The 15480-nt window shown below is 34.5% G+C and overlaps 1 protein-coding gene across 3 annotated transcripts in view; it reads left to right on the top strand.

Moving 5' to 3' along the window:
* The window catches only part of LOC143453496 (unconventional myosin-X-like), a 30100-nt gene that overhangs the window by 12741 nt on the left and 1879 nt on the right, over positions 1-15480 (top strand). For all 3 annotated transcript variants that reach the window (XM_076954849.1, XM_076954848.1, XM_076954847.1), the window contains 31 exons: positions 67-135; positions 432-514; positions 600-702; positions 769-849; positions 1049-1173; positions 1273-1387; positions 1460-1621; positions 5282-5479; positions 5700-5777; positions 6355-6423; positions 6735-6860; positions 7789-7992; positions 8232-8330; positions 8534-8626; positions 8712-8781; positions 8888-9012; positions 9231-9403; positions 9587-9790; positions 10086-10219; positions 10546-10676; positions 11444-11647; positions 11752-11919; positions 12035-12145; positions 12499-12618; positions 12687-12913; positions 13059-13272; positions 13951-14087; positions 14166-14304; positions 14716-14828; positions 15017-15164; positions 15258-15428. In XM_076954849.1, coding sequence (XP_076810964.1) covers positions 67-135; positions 432-514; positions 600-702; positions 769-849; positions 1049-1173; positions 1273-1387; positions 1460-1621; positions 5282-5479; positions 5700-5777; positions 6355-6423; positions 6735-6860; positions 7789-7992; positions 8232-8330; positions 8534-8626; positions 8712-8781; positions 8888-9012; positions 9231-9403; positions 9587-9790; positions 10086-10219; positions 10546-10676; positions 11444-11647; positions 11752-11919; positions 12035-12145; positions 12499-12618; positions 12687-12913; positions 13059-13272; positions 13951-14087; positions 14166-14304; positions 14716-14828; positions 15017-15164; positions 15258-15428 — 4194 coding nt within the window. The remainder of the gene's footprint in view (positions 1-66; positions 136-431; positions 515-599; positions 703-768; positions 850-1048; positions 1174-1272; positions 1388-1459; positions 1622-5281; positions 5480-5699; positions 5778-6354; positions 6424-6734; positions 6861-7788; positions 7993-8231; positions 8331-8533; positions 8627-8711; positions 8782-8887; positions 9013-9230; positions 9404-9586; positions 9791-10085; positions 10220-10545; positions 10677-11443; positions 11648-11751; positions 11920-12034; positions 12146-12498; positions 12619-12686; positions 12914-13058; positions 13273-13950; positions 14088-14165; positions 14305-14715; positions 14829-15016; positions 15165-15257; positions 15429-15480) is intronic.

Raw genomic sequence — 15480 nt, 5'->3', positions numbered from 1 at the left:
TCTGGACTGTTAATTTGAAGAAACTTGCTAAAATGCTGCATCAACATCATTTTGTGTTTGTTTCAGAAAAATGCCTTCTATGTGAAACCACGCGTCACTGGTGTATTGTTTGGTATCAAACATTATGCCGGCGAGGTAATATCCTCTTGATGTATTTTAAATAGCGTGATGGCACTTCCTATATAAATGTGGATATTAAGTGGATTCAATGCACCAATTACGTGCTGACACTTTTTTAGAAAAGATATTTATGTACAACAGTAAACAGCAAAACAAGGGTGTTTCTTTGCCACTACCTGTTGTTGGTATTTGGTGTCAATCAAAGCACTTACAAAACATTAATTGCTGTAGTGAATAGTTATATCATTGTAATAATGTGGTTATCAAAACGATATTTCAAGATGTCATTGAAAAGGTGTTATTTTATTCAGGTTTTTTACAACATACATGGTTTTTTGGAAAAGAATCGAGATACATTTCGTGACGATCTCCTGGGACTGCTAAAAGACTCCAGGTGAATATCCTCAGTCATTTTGAAAATAATAGAGATATATGATTAAGTCAACAAAACATAGTTTAGCAGTTTATATTCTGTACAGTTGCGATCTTATATATGACATGTTTGAGAAAGTGCGGGGAAATTCAGAAAGCTGTGGAAAAGGTCGCAGTAAGCAGGCACCTACTTCTGGAGGCCAATTTAAGGTGCATACATTGTACATAAATTTTACACCTCTTTGTTGTCTCCATATGACTTCATTTTATGTTTAGAAATCTTTACATGCATTAATGGAGCGTCTTTCCTCGGCTAATCCATTTTTCATTCGCTGTGTGAAGCCCAACATAGAAAAGGTAGTTAACGATCGTCATTATTGGCTCGGCTACTTAACAAATTTGATGTCAAGGAAATTCCAAGTATACAACGCAGTCTGAGTCATACTTAACCCTGTTGTTAAGTATTACTTTTTACAATAGGTGTAAGAATTTTTTTATAAGTTCTAGCGAACGATTACTGGATCACTAATGGGCCATTTTTATTTGTTTTTGTCAGGTTCCTAACAATTTTAAAGCAGGAATTGTTCTAAATCAGTTGCGCTACGCAGGGATGTTGGAAACAGTTCGTGTTCGAAGGGCTGGCTATCCTGTTAGGAGAATTTACAAAGATTTTTTAGATCGGTTCGATAGTATTCTGATATGATTGACTCTTATTCACATATGCGATATTAACAATATTTGACAACTGCGTAAGTGAAAAAACGCACCGTGTTATTGCAGATATTGGGTACTATGTCCAGCATTGCAAAAATCTGAGGAACCTCGTGATGCTGTTGTTTCAATTTTGAAGGAATTAGACCCAGAAGAAGTTCTATGGAAACTGGGGAAAACCAAAGTAAATGATGTTTTTCACATCTATTTTGAAGAAATTTCTTTGCTTTATTTTTGTTCTATTGTTGTTTTGCAGGCCTTTGTGAAAGAAATAATGGAACAAAAACTGGAAAAAGTTCGTGCAGAAAAAGTGGCCTTTGCTGCCATTAAAGTGCAATCTGTAATGAAAGCATATTGCAAGCGAAAACGTTTTATACATTTGAAATCCAGCTCTATTGATGCTCAACGGTTTATCAGAGTATGTTGCATGTTCACAAAAAGATTATTTTTTTACAGTATAATATGTATATATAAATGCAGTCAGACCTCGCTAATCTGGACTAATGTGCTTCGAAAAATGTCAATTTGTCAAGGAATCCGGATAATGGAAATTGAAAAAATATCACAGTAAAATCAATTTATGTTAGATAGTATGCAATTTTTAGAACTACACTACATTTATTACATTAAGCGCAAACAAAGAACTGTATTGAAGATTCAATTGCATCCATAATGAATCAATCAAGTTCAAAAGGAAATTAGAAAATTGGTTAATGACTGTACTTAAAACAAACATTGATATGTGACCAGTATGAAAAATTGACCTTTGGATATGTAACATTTGTCGTAATGTGAATTAGCGAGTGTTTGATTTATTAATTTGGCACAGTTCTAAATTGCGTGTCCGAGTCAAACAGTGAGATTTCTCGATGAAAGAGGTAAACTGCATGGGAAGAAATCCATTCCTAGCAGTTTCATTTCGGATAGCATAGATTCTGATTTTTGGAGGTTTGGATGAATGAGGTCTGACCACACAATAAATGTTAGTTTATAGTTGTACTGGGATTTCTCTGACAGGCTTCTTGTCATAGTTATGATATTTCTTTCCTGTAATTCCTATGATATTCTTTTTTCTACAAGTGGCTGCTACTAGTGAGCCACTGTTAACATAGGCAAGCACCCAAAGTAGAATCTATAATAAGGCCCTTTAGTTAACACAATATCTCCTCTTTGGACTACTGCCTTGTTGTAAAAGAAGAAAAAGGAAAAAGGGAATCTGTTCAACAAAGCACCACACCTCTGAAACTGTTTAGTTGACTGATGGTTGAAAACTCTTCTTATCGGGTTTTTGTCCAAACTGGTGTGAGGATAATCACAAGTCCCCGGCTTGTGGATTGTGTGGATAAATGAATTTCTTTAGGAGGTCAAATGTATATGTTAAATCTAAAGCTGAAAAGACAAAAGCCGAGTGGGTGAAGTTGAGGTTACCCTGTCTAGGGTAGTACCAGTTGAATTCACATTTCTACTGCAGTTTAATGCACAAGTTGGAAAGGATGATGTTACAGAATATACATGAAAGATAATGATTGCTCAAGGCACATCATCCAAAATAAACTTCACACAGTGCCCACTCGGACATCAGTTAAATCACATTCCATCTTCCTGAACTTAATGAGTCACGAGTCAATCACTGTGCAACTTAGCTTGCAAACAAGTACAAGAAATAGGTATTTTATTAAAAGAACAATCTATTTCAGAAGAACATATATATTCGTGCAATACATGTCCTTGCTTAAATGCTTTTGATCTCAAATTTTTTAATATTCGGTGGAATGACGAAGCAAACTCTCTGCTTGCCTTCAACAGATTTCAGCTGAGATATCTGTTTGTTCTCTTTCTTAGTCTCTTCTAAAAACGAAAAAGCTGACACAGGTAAGTTATCAAAATGTGGTAAAGGATCTGAATCCCTCTGGTATTCTTGCTGTACAAGCCAAATATTGGTGATGTTTATCTCATTGTGTTTCATTGCATAATTTTGCAAGTTGTTCTTGCGCATTCAATTTTCATTTGCCTGCATTACTTAGGACAGTTTGCTTGAAAAGATTTCTCACTCAATCATACTTAAAAATATCCAGGTCTGGAACGTAAGATTCAAATCTTTGCTGGAACATTTTTCAATGACTGTTGATGCTCTGTTTAAACTCTTGTTGCTCTTGTCTTCCAGCAATCAAAGCAGATGTTATAAGAGGGAACATCTCGAACACATCTTGGATGATATTTGTTTGCCACAATTTAACTTCAAGCAAAAGTTAGTCAGCAGTGTTTCATTCCTGTTGAGCATCTTGGTGTTAAGTTTGTTTAAATGCCAAAAATATCAGTTAAGGAAACAAGTTTTAACCACCATATCATCAACACAGGGGTAGATTTCAGGGTTATTGTCAGAAATATTCTTCATGACACTGTGCTCATACATATAACACAAGACATGTACAACAATCAACCAACGTACTTGTGTGTGCAACAGTAAACTTTATATTCAACACTCATTTCTTTGCGCACCAGGTCGCGATTTGATGAAACTTGCCATTTTTGCTGATGTATCCAGTATGATACTCGTTTAACATTGTCAGGTAAAGTTTTTGCAATAAGGACTTCATGATGCAAGAAACCATGAGTAGCTCGCACATCGGATTCTTTTCCCTAATTTTTGTCAAAAATCCTCAAATTTGCTGATCGTGGAAGGAATCCTATCTGCAAACATGCTTCTACAGTTACTCCATTGCAGCCTTACTTCTTCAAAGTTGCTGTTTTTGTTGTAGATTTCTTTTCCTGTTCTATAAATTGGAATTTCTCCGCAGAATAAGAAGATTTTTTGTATCCTATTACCTTTAAATCTGACGTTCTCAAGCATTTAAGCTTTTCCTTTAATATCCGTTGTCTCATTCAACTGCTTTACAAAGTTTACCTTTCATTAAGGGGTCTTTAACTGTGATAGTATGTCATCTACCATGTCATTAATTCGCCTACTAATAGTGTTTATTAGACAATGTTACCTTATCAAATTATTTTACTAAACCTTCATATATCGTTATTTCTCCATTTTCACAGTACGGCAGAACTGAACTTTCAGTGACTGAATGTGGGTGCTTAGTTTTAACGAATTTTTTACACTGGCATAGCTTGCTTCAAGGGCCTTATTTGAGGCTTCAAGCTGTAAAATCAGTTGAAGCTGATAAGCCTTACCAGGTAACGTGGCTGAGATTGATGAAATTTGACTGGTAATACTGTAGGCCGTGGATCTCACCGGCTGATCCTTGTGTGTGAACGGGCAGTTTTAGCAAAACAATTATTAAAATATTTGTAAACAACTACGATTAACTCAGAGCTCTTTAAGTTAAGATTTCCATTAACTTGAGTTTTTTTCTTTCATTATAATGACTTTAAGCTATTAACTAGTTAGTAAAACTTACATCACCGATCTTGCTTGATCATGTTTGGGTATTGCAATAGCTGAACTGGAATACATGAAAAAATCCCATAGATTGCTTAGAGAGCTCCTAGAGATACTGACCCAACAAACCTCCAGAAAGTATGTTGTGAGTTATAAAAAGAGGACGCTGACAAAATATTGACAAAAGAATTGCTTCCAGTCTTTTGTTATACAATACTATAAAAAATCGATTTTTTTGGAGTGACAGTTAAACTAATTGTATTTTTGAAAATATCAAAATAAACTGGAAAAATTATGTCTGTTACAAATTATAGTGGGTTTAATTAGAAAAATATCAATTTGGCTATGGGCCACTGATGGGTAGTCAGCGTGTTATGATTTAATAACCCCTTGTTTAATTAAAGCTATGCAGTTCAGATAACGCAAAAATGCTATTCGTGGTCGCTATTTGTTGTAATTCTCAAATTTGAATAGTGTTTGCAATGACGTATTGTTGTTATTATTGATATATTAAAAAAATATTATGGAAGTGTGATGACGAAAATTTTTATTCAGTCTTTTTAACCCCAAAAATAATCTAGCCTTACAAACCATGGCAAGCAATGAAATAATGGCAACAGTTTTACTATTTAAGAGTATAATAATGTGGTGTGTATCTTGATTTACAAAGCTTTACATATGTTAAAGGGATTCTTGGCACGGCGAAAATTTCGAAAAGCTTATAATGCTGTAAAGGAAATTCAACGCTTAGAACGTGGGAGACAGGCAAGGAAACGATTTGCGTTTGTGATCGAGGCAAAACGCTTAAAGGAAAAACAACGTTTGGAAGCAACCATAGTTTTCCAGAAATATGCTAGGGGATATCTAGCTAGAAAAATGTACAAGGTAATACAAATACCGGCTTACATTTCGGCCTAAATTTGCATTATATGTAAGCCTGCATTTCTTTTGAAAATAAGTGCAATGTGTTCATGCAATATGTTCAATCAAGCAGAATGTCTACAATATAAAAGCACATTTTTAACTTTTAATATCTGAACCAAGTACATAATTTGATTGACAATCATCATCAATACCAATTTATCCCATTAATCTGTACATACAGGTGTTACTTGAGAAGCACAGACAGTTAAAGGCCCTAAAGGAACAAATGGAAAGAGAGAAGAAACAACGTGAAGAGCAGGTTACACTAGTGTATTAATTATTTAAACATTGATGTATGGCAAATTCACATTTTCATTTATTTGCATAACTTGATTTGACATTGACTTACTGGCAGAATATACGCACTATGAGGTGGTTTTAAAATTATTGTTTTTAACAAAAAAAATCTTTCATTCCAGTACCAAATTTGAATAATTTCATAAATTGAATTGTGTTCTGTTAAGGAGGGAGTTTAATTGATTTGATTCTGTGAAGTTTATCTGTGCATATGCTGGCTAATGTGTAAAATATTTTGTTTATCTAACAATCATTCTATATTATAGATAGTAATTGAATAAATCAGCTACTGTTTCAATATGCTGTGCCTGTGCTTGAATGATGAGTTTTCAAAATATTTGCATTGTCATGAATTTCCTGGAAAACTGTTTTCTTCCAGATTGTTCTTCATGACTTTTGTCATAACTGAGAAAATTTTATTTTTGATTACTTCAGACCACCATCAAGTGTAATATTTGTACATATTAGGTTGATGCTGTTTGAAATAGTGTATTTAATGGGTATTGCTTTGCATCCGTTTTAAAACTAGTTTATTACAGGCAAAACTGGAACGTGAACAAATAATGAAAGAAGAAGAAGAACGAAGGAAGGAAAGAGAAAAAGAAGAGGTAAAAAATGAAGAGGAAGATATTAATTTAGTTCATTTTGTTATCCCACTAAAAATGCCTTTATACTATGTTTTCTTTTTTATAGTTATATCACTTGTTATTACTGTTTTATTACTACATACTCACACTTCACAATTGCATATTGCATTTAATGCATAAAGCATGTGCATGGTATCATGGTGTACATATCGCGCACATAATGGCTTGGCATTTTTAAAAGACATATTAAATAAGTTTGTTTTATTGGTTTCTATAAAAACACCACAAATCATTATTACCTTTGGTCATGGCCTTATACTCTACTCTTACAGCATGTGGAGCCAGGAGCAGATGTATTTGCAATCGGTGAATCTGCATCTGGGACAACTGAAGAACATAGTGAGCCTGTGTCACTTCCTACTGATGAATGTGCCAACAGGATATCCTCAATTTCACAAGTCAGCATTTATGTTTGTGAAAGTTGCTATAGATATTATAGAAAATAAAGAATAGCAATATGATTTCAGCATTCAACGTATCACATGGATTAATTGACCCTTTATGAGCTTTGTATCGGGTTTAGTTTTAAAATTGTTGAGTGAAGTAAACTGCTCTATTTGTGAAATTATCCAAATGAATGGAGTAATGACGTTTGAAGTTGTTTTAATCGATTCGGTACTTTCTTAAATATGTATGACAATGGAGTAGGTAATAGGTGTTTATTTACTTTAACCAGTATACCATTAAGACCTGGTGATTTGGCCTTTTCAGTGCTACATTTCCCACTTTTCTGTTTCAACCAAATTTCTATTTTTGATAAGATTTCAGGCTTGACAGATTTCACTTGATATTTTATGTTCCAAACTTACAAAATGTTGTTTAATAAGGTACAAATTCGTCTGGGGGCTATTTGTTGAATGTGTTATCATTATAAAGTGATTTTAGTATGATATTAACTTCCGTTGATTTTGTTCATAAATTTCTTGATGTCCTTATAAGTTTACTTGAGTCAGTTTGTCCAAGTTTCACTTGAATCACATGTTTAATTTTGTCATGAATAATATTTTTTTGATAGTTCTTTGATACGAGTTACAGTAGTTTATTGCATAATTATTCTGCAAATTTTTTAAAAACTTAGATTCATTTTTAGTTATGGTTCATTTTTGAAAAAGTTCATTGTTTTGTTTGATTGATTAAAGTATCCCATACTTAATCCATGATGTTTAATTTAATATTGCGTGCTTTATTGCTTGTGACTCACTGTCTTATCTTTTGGTTTAGTGTTGATGTGAAAACTTGAGCAAAGACTCTAGGTAGTGACAAGAAAAGCCTTAAGAGACCTTTTTGCTTTCGCTTCATTTTTCTTTATCTTAACTTCATGTTTAGGTATCAGCTTTAGCAGATCTTGATGCTGTTATTGATGAAGCTGAAATAGATAGCACATATTCTACTGTTAATAAAAGAACATTTTCCGAAATGGAACTTGAAGAAGAAGAGAAATTGGAAATGGAGAGGATATTGCAGCTTGAACGCGAAATTACTGAAATGCACAGAAGAAGTGAAGCCCTTGCCAGTATTGCATCTGATGCCGTAAGCTTGAATACCGAATTTCTTAACTTAACAGTAAAATGTCCAAATGTAACACAAATAAAATCTGCAGTACATTAGTTTACTGTCGATCATGACAGCATATAGCTCATTACTGAGAGTGTTAAGTGAATGTGAAACATCTTCTGCAATGATTTAGCTGAGATCATTGTGATTCTATTTCTTATTCATATCATCACCTTTTCACAAATTGTGCTGAATTGTTGCAATTTTGTTTGCAGAGAGAGAGTAAATATTTTGAAGAAGTAGCAGAAAATGTGTCAGAAGTCTGTGAGGATGAAAAAAAAGCTAATAAAAGCAGAGGAATGGATATTCTACAGGTACATCAGTAACATCACAGTTACATATAGTAAAGGGTGTGTGTTGTCTGTGATGTTATGTCTTTATGTCACATCAATAGACTATATTTAAAATTTTTAGAGTTGATTTACCTGTAAACTGATTAAAAATTAAAATAAAAAGAAAAATTTTACATCACTATTTTTAGCACACATTGAGGTAACTTTTATGTGCTCATATTTAGGACTTGGGATTTGAGGAATTGGAAAACGAATTTAATACGATGGACGAAGAAGCAATCTATGACGTTTTCACAGAAAATGTACAACCAATTGAAGTAATTGCTGCAGTTTTTTGAAAAACAGCTGTTGGTCTCTAGTTATTTAAAAGTAGTAAAATATTATCATTTTAAATGTTTTTAGGAATGGGGTGAAGAGGAAGAGAAACAAATAACATTAGATGACCAACCAGTTATTTCCGATTTGGAAGATGGTGTGGATGACCGCTAATATAATTTAAATTACTAGTTATGACTTTGAAATTGTTCATTAAAGTATGTTTGGCTGTATGATCCTTTTAACAGACTTGTAACATTTAGAATCCTATTACACTGATTCCTCCTTTGACGATGATGAGCTAAGTGAGTCGGGTAGTGATAATAGTGGACCAGATGGAGAAAAGTGGAATCCAGATGTTTATTTTCATTCTTATTTAGATATGAAGGTAAAGAATCGAACCTGGATTTTTTGCACAAAGAAAATTATTAACGTTCTTGACATGGGTTAAATTTTAAATATTTACCATATGACAAGCAAGCCCTCATCTCATGTAAATACTTTAAGTAAAGGGTATTTTCACAATGTTTAAGTGAATGTTGTTGGGTTACAACCAACAAATTATCTTTCTTGGCTAGTTGTAAATTCCGCAAACATTTTTATAAGAGTGGACTTATGAGTCAGTGGAAGCGAAGATGGTGTGTGATAAGTAACAGCACTTTCATGATTTTTCGTGGAAAGCAAGATAGCTTGAAATCTGGCTGGCTTTTCAAAAAGGTGGAAAGTTCAAAATTGGGGACCCTCCGAGGCACTCTGCCGAGAAAAAATTGGCAGAAAAAGTAATGTTTTTCATATATATTTGTTAAAGTTGTTTGTGAAGTAGTTCTACAATGTGTTTTTTTGTTTCAAAGATACTCAATCCAGTTCAATGTTTATATTACTTGATGTCTTACAATGGTTTATTAAAGTCATTCATATGAAACCAAAATGAGATTATGAACAATTAAACATCCTTTCAACAGGTGGTTCAGTCTTCAAAGTCATGAACTGAAGTTCTTTGACAACGACGAAGAGAATGCTAAATGCAGGGGAACAATTAACCTACATCAAATAACAGATGTCACTGATGTCACTGAAAAAGAAAACGGAATTGATATCATATTGACTTCATCGAAAGTTCATCATCTTTCTGCTGAAACGACAGAAGAAGCCAATGAGTGGTACAGGTATGCAAAATTGGACTGCTTGGTTAAGCTCTACATTCACCCATTTCTGTGAATGTGAATTTTGGCGATTTCTTTCGAACATTTCTTAAAGAAAATTCACCCTATTTTATAATATATATAAGACTTGTGCAATACTTTAGTTGTGATAGTGCACTGATGATATGTGTGTTAATTTCAACGTTGTGTTTGTGTTGTTCTCTACTGTCTTTCTATTATAGATAACAATAAAATACAACTAAATTACCTATATACGTGAATTTGAATTTTTTAATCTGCTATTTAAAAAAATGTTTAGCGTCTTAATGAAAATGATATCAAGCACTGAAAATGAAATAGCCAATATGGAAAGCGAGTTTGCAAACCCTAAAAATGCTCAGTCAGTTATCGATGGGCAATCTGTGATTGAAGTCAATGCAACTTCTTTATCAGGTAATTAAAGTAACGGTATACTTTACAATCAATGAAATAGCTTCATCAGCCAAAAAAACTTCCTGTACTGAAGTTAACAAACAAACTTTGGTTGTGCACAATCGGTTGTAAAGAAATGTGCGTTATACCCACATCACAATGGTCGGAAGAGAAAACTACGTGCACGTACCTGGTCTAATAGCTATGCCGAAATTTTTGAAACACATATAGTACCACCACACAAACAATAAGGGACAGCAGGGCAACCCACGATGCACGCAATTCTAAACCACGCAATTCTAAACATATGACCGAAAACATGTTTTTCGTGATCAACTACTCTTTAGGTAAACCCCATACCTTCTCCATCGCAACATCTCAGCGAGTTTACTCATTTGCGAGTGAATCTATGGAAGAAATGCATCATTGGATTACTCTTTTAAACGAAAGCAGGGACACTGCGAACTCTTCCGATTCGGTTTGTTGTGATAAATATTTAAACATCATAACTATACTTACAAAATATTTGTCTTTGGGGTCAGCATTTTTTCTCATGCCGTTACTTTCTCATTAGTGTGCCTTTTGTTTTGAAATTGCTCCAAACTGACATGGATTACTTCGTAATATGCGCCAGAGCTGTTTACAAATTACAAGTTTAACTTTGCATTTCGAGTAATGGTGCTTTGCTACTGATAACCACCTCTCATATCATAGTAGGCTAGAAGAACAAAAGGTGACGAAATCGGGCCGGATTAAGGTAATGGCAGTTGGCACAGACCCTACGCAAGTTATTATCTGCTGAAAAAAATTAATTTTACGGTGTTGATTCCTTAATAAAAGCTTTTATAAAATTTGGACGATTTTATGGAAAAATTTGGAAGTACTCATTTGCAAGAAGACAATAGTTAAACTAGTGTTTGTTAATTTTAAAAAACAATTTTAATTACTACTTAATGAACGATTTCGAGGAGCCTGCGGAAGTATCGCCAAGGGCCCCGCAGTTAGTTAATCCGGCCCAAGACGGAATAAGTATCTCGATTACCTAGCATTTAATACGATTTGCTGCTGGAGAATGCAAAAATATGCGAAATACTTTTAGACGCAGATACGCATTGTATCAAAATGTTCTAAATATTTTTTTCTTTGCCTGCATTGTGAAATGTGAGTGAAACGTTACACCGTTTTTCTCAAATTACAGTATAATTTGTAACTTTGGCTGCTTATCACAACTTTTGTCCTAATTAGCAAGGACAAGACACTCCTATCCAACAAGGTTGGTTGCTGAAAACAACTTACGAAAGACAGAAGATCTCTCATCAACGTCGTTGGTTCATTTTAAAGGCAAATGCTCTTGAATATTACAAAAGCTCTGATAGGCGTGAAAGAAGACTTGGATCAATGGGTCTGAATAGTCTTTGTTTAGTAACATCTCCAGACGAAGCGATATTTGTAAGTGGTAGCCTAGCAATAATTATAATCATTATTAAGCTGCACAGTCTTTGAAAATCATGTATATCTGTTTGCGCTGGGTCATTTTGCGTAATGAAACGCAGAAACAAACTGGATTATGGGAGATCGTTGTCTGTGGACGCAAACATGTTCTCAAATTAAGTACTGAAGTCGAAGAAGATGCTAATTTGTGGAGCAGTGAGATACAAGCAGTTATAGACTCTCAGCCAAATATTGTTACGAAAACTAAGATACTTATAGATAAAATAAAGGTATGAAAAAATTTCATCAAGAGTATCGCATACTTTTTGCTACTTTATTATTTAATACTTTTATGTATTGGGTTATATCGCAAAGATCTAATGCAAACTGTTTCTATTAAAATAGCACGCTGGGAACAATGAAAAAGAGGTTGACTTAATTTACAAGCGAAACCCAATTCTCCGACAGACAACAGAACGGCTTAGCTCACCACTACTTCCACTTCGTTATGAACAAGTTAGACCTGTGATTTTTGATTACATATTTGTAAACTGCCGGTGGACATAAAACACGATTGACCAACTTATGTTAAGTAGTTTTTCAAAAGTGGAAATATACAGTTTCCCCTTTTTTTGTAATGCACAAAAATCCTATCTAACATTTAAGTAATAAAAAAACTGGGATACTAATTTAGCAATCGAGTACTTTCAGCTTTTACTAAAGGTATAAGTCACTCCGCTGTATATATATTCTTTTGTAGTACCCACTCGCGTATTTTCACCGGCCCCTATAACAAAAACCTCAGTCACCAAGATTTGTCAGTAAATAGCGTTATCTGCTCAATAAGCTGGTTTATAATGTGTCTTTAGGTACATTCTCAAGATGATCATTTTACACTGCGGGATAAAGCTGTCCAAGTATTTGCCATGCTTCTGGCGATGGAGAGCGAAACATATGAGAGTGTTGAGGACGAGTCTCGAAGACTACAGGTAGTGCCACACGCAACCTAATGCTTAGCGCGAGCAATCAAAACGAAAATAAATTGTAATGATTTTAGGAAGTTTTGCGAACGTGCCATGATTCCAAGACGTTCCAAGATGAAATATATCTGCAGTTGATCAAGCAAACTGCCTTGTATACAACACAATTAACCACAGATGAACAAATGTGTGAACAACAGCATGTGACTACATGTCCCCATTACTGGCATTTGATTGCCTGTATGTGCTGTGCATATCACCCTTCCCGTCCAGTTATGCACTATCTCAAATTCCACTTAAAACGGTTTGTTGCCGGTGAAAATATTTGAAAGAATTAATAAGATAGTTAGATAAATGGTTGTTTAAATGGGCTGCTGTTTGTAAAGTTATTTTATAATGCAATTCGATATAGCGATGTCCATGTAACTATTAATGTTGTCATACATCAGCATGCAAGACAAATATCCCGATACTCCTGGTGCAGCTTATGCTGAGTTTGCGGAAAGCGCCTTAAGTCAACAGTCTTCGAGACGTCGGGAACAGGTTCCTTCTATTGCTGAAATAGTAGCCGTACTTGAACTTCGCGATTTGGTCACTACAGTACATTGCTACGGAGGTGCTACGTGTGACATCTACATTAATTCATTTACCACGACTGGAAAAGTAAGTTTTGTGACGTTTGAATAGGACAATTGGCGTACAGCAGGGCTACTCAACTATTCTTAGCAAAGGTCCAGTTACAAAAGTTCAAAATTTTCTTAGGTCCGTTATAACTCTCATGAAATAACTTACAGTCATACAAATGTATTAAAATACAGTATATAATATAATAATTCTCTGGATGGGTATTAAACTACCACTTACATACTCGCCGATTAATTGAATAAGCAAGAATAACAAAACTAATGATGAACGATTTCATTTGTGAAAATACTGAGACAGATAAAGTCTGGATTCAACACTGAAAAGGTCCGCATTCGGACCGCGGTCCGCCAGTTGAGTAGCCCTGGCGTACAGTATATAAATACAGTTCTTTCTTTGTAGCTTACTGTATTTGCTGTATATTGTATTTAATTTTTTGAATCTCAACGTTGTTTCAATGGGATCGCATGCTGGTACAATATCTATACCTGAATATGCACTACACAAAAGATCCTGCATCAAAAACTTTAAACTTTTACAAAAATTCCAGTGTTGTTGATAGTTCGGAACTATAATGTTGAATGAAATGAATGAGATTGCTGTAATTACCCAGTAAGATTATTATACAGATTAAGGTGGGAACCGGACCGGTGTCCATTTTCTTAAATAGTTATGTACTTTTCATATTCCTAACTCCAGGTTGTAGAAACACTGCAGCGTGGAATGCAGCTTGAAGGCGACCGAAATACGTTTGCGTTATTTGAACACTGGAGAAACGTTGAACGAGCTTTGGATCCACACACATATGTCGCAGATGTAGTTGCAAAGTTTGAAATGTAAGAACAACAGGATTGCTATATCGTTGCAAAATTAGCGTGTTCTGATGTCGCTCTTAAAATTCATATTTTTTGCAGGTGGAACTTCCAGCTTCGATCAAATCCTGATTCCGCTGTACGAGAAAGTGAATGGGGCTTATATTTCAAACTGTATTGTGTATTTGATCCCATGACGGCGCCGGAAGGATCAATTGAATATCATTTTGTTTTTGAAGATGTAAGTGTTTTACGCTATACTTCCAAGATTTTGAAAAGGTGTAAGTTAATTATTGTGTGGAAAATGGTCCCCGTTGCAAGCGTAGACAGAAAAGGGCAAAGTATAAAATTGGGCTAAGTAAGTTTATTATACTGAAAAACATTTCGCTCACTAATCTAAACTTGCAGATAGTTTATTCTAACATAACACTTGTATGAAATTAATTTAATTGTCAATGATATAAAGCGTGACACAATCGATATAGCTTGTTTTTATCTAACCATGTTATTTCAACCACGGACCATATATACGTGTTTTATTAGTGTAAATATTTTTAGTGTTGTAATTACTAAACTTAGTGTTTATTGGAAAAATATAGGAGATAAAATACCATCATACAAATAAAATTGCGCTTGACTGTATTATTTATAGGTGCACGAACAGCTTATTAAGGGACTGTATCCAGCATCAGAAGATTTGCTTCGGCAACTCTCCGCATTGCGGCTTCAGTTTGTTGAAGGCGACTGCAAGAATATTAACTGGAAGTAAATATAATTCAACGTTATTCTCATAACCGCGTTTTGTTTATTGCGGTTGTAGAAACATAAATAAATATTCCTAAATAATATTCTTAAATAATATTAAAGTAAAGTTTGCCGTAGTATTCCTGTACAGAGCACGTTACTTTTGGCTTTGCCAAATGTATAAGCTACGTGTACACAATGTTGCGCAGATCTGAATTAGACAAGTACTACCCTGTCAATAAAGTTCGAAGTGCTTATGAAATTCCACGTAGTACAGAAGAATCCCGAGACGGAAAACGGTCCGGTTCTTTTTCGCTAACGTTGCCTGATACAAACAGTACTCAAAAAAAACGCTCCGTAAGTTATGAAGCTCATTTCTAGTATAAGACTGTAAAAGGCGGGAAGTGTTGCATATATTTCTTGTAAGATTACTATTTCTCTGATTGTTAGGGGTCGAGTTTGTTTAACACATTTCGCAAACGAGGAACAAAAAAAATCAAAGAAGAAGTGGAAGGTGACGAAATGAAACGGACCCTCTTTCTTCAGGAACTTGAAGATATTATTTCAAATGTTGCTCATCGTTGGAGAAAACTACAGGGGCTTCAGCCTGAAGAAGCCGTTGTGAGTTCATATCGCGTATGATTGAAATTGCGGATCATAGTGCAAGCTAAAC

This window comes from Clavelina lepadiformis, chromosome 4 (genome assembly GCF_947623445.1).
Source record: "Clavelina lepadiformis chromosome 4, kaClaLepa1.1, whole genome shotgun sequence".
Taxonomy (NCBI): Eukaryota; Metazoa; Chordata; class Ascidiacea; order Aplousobranchia; family Clavelinidae; genus Clavelina; species Clavelina lepadiformis.
The sequence above is the reverse complement of the archived record's forward strand: the minus strand, read 5'-3'. Positions and strand labels throughout refer to the sequence as shown.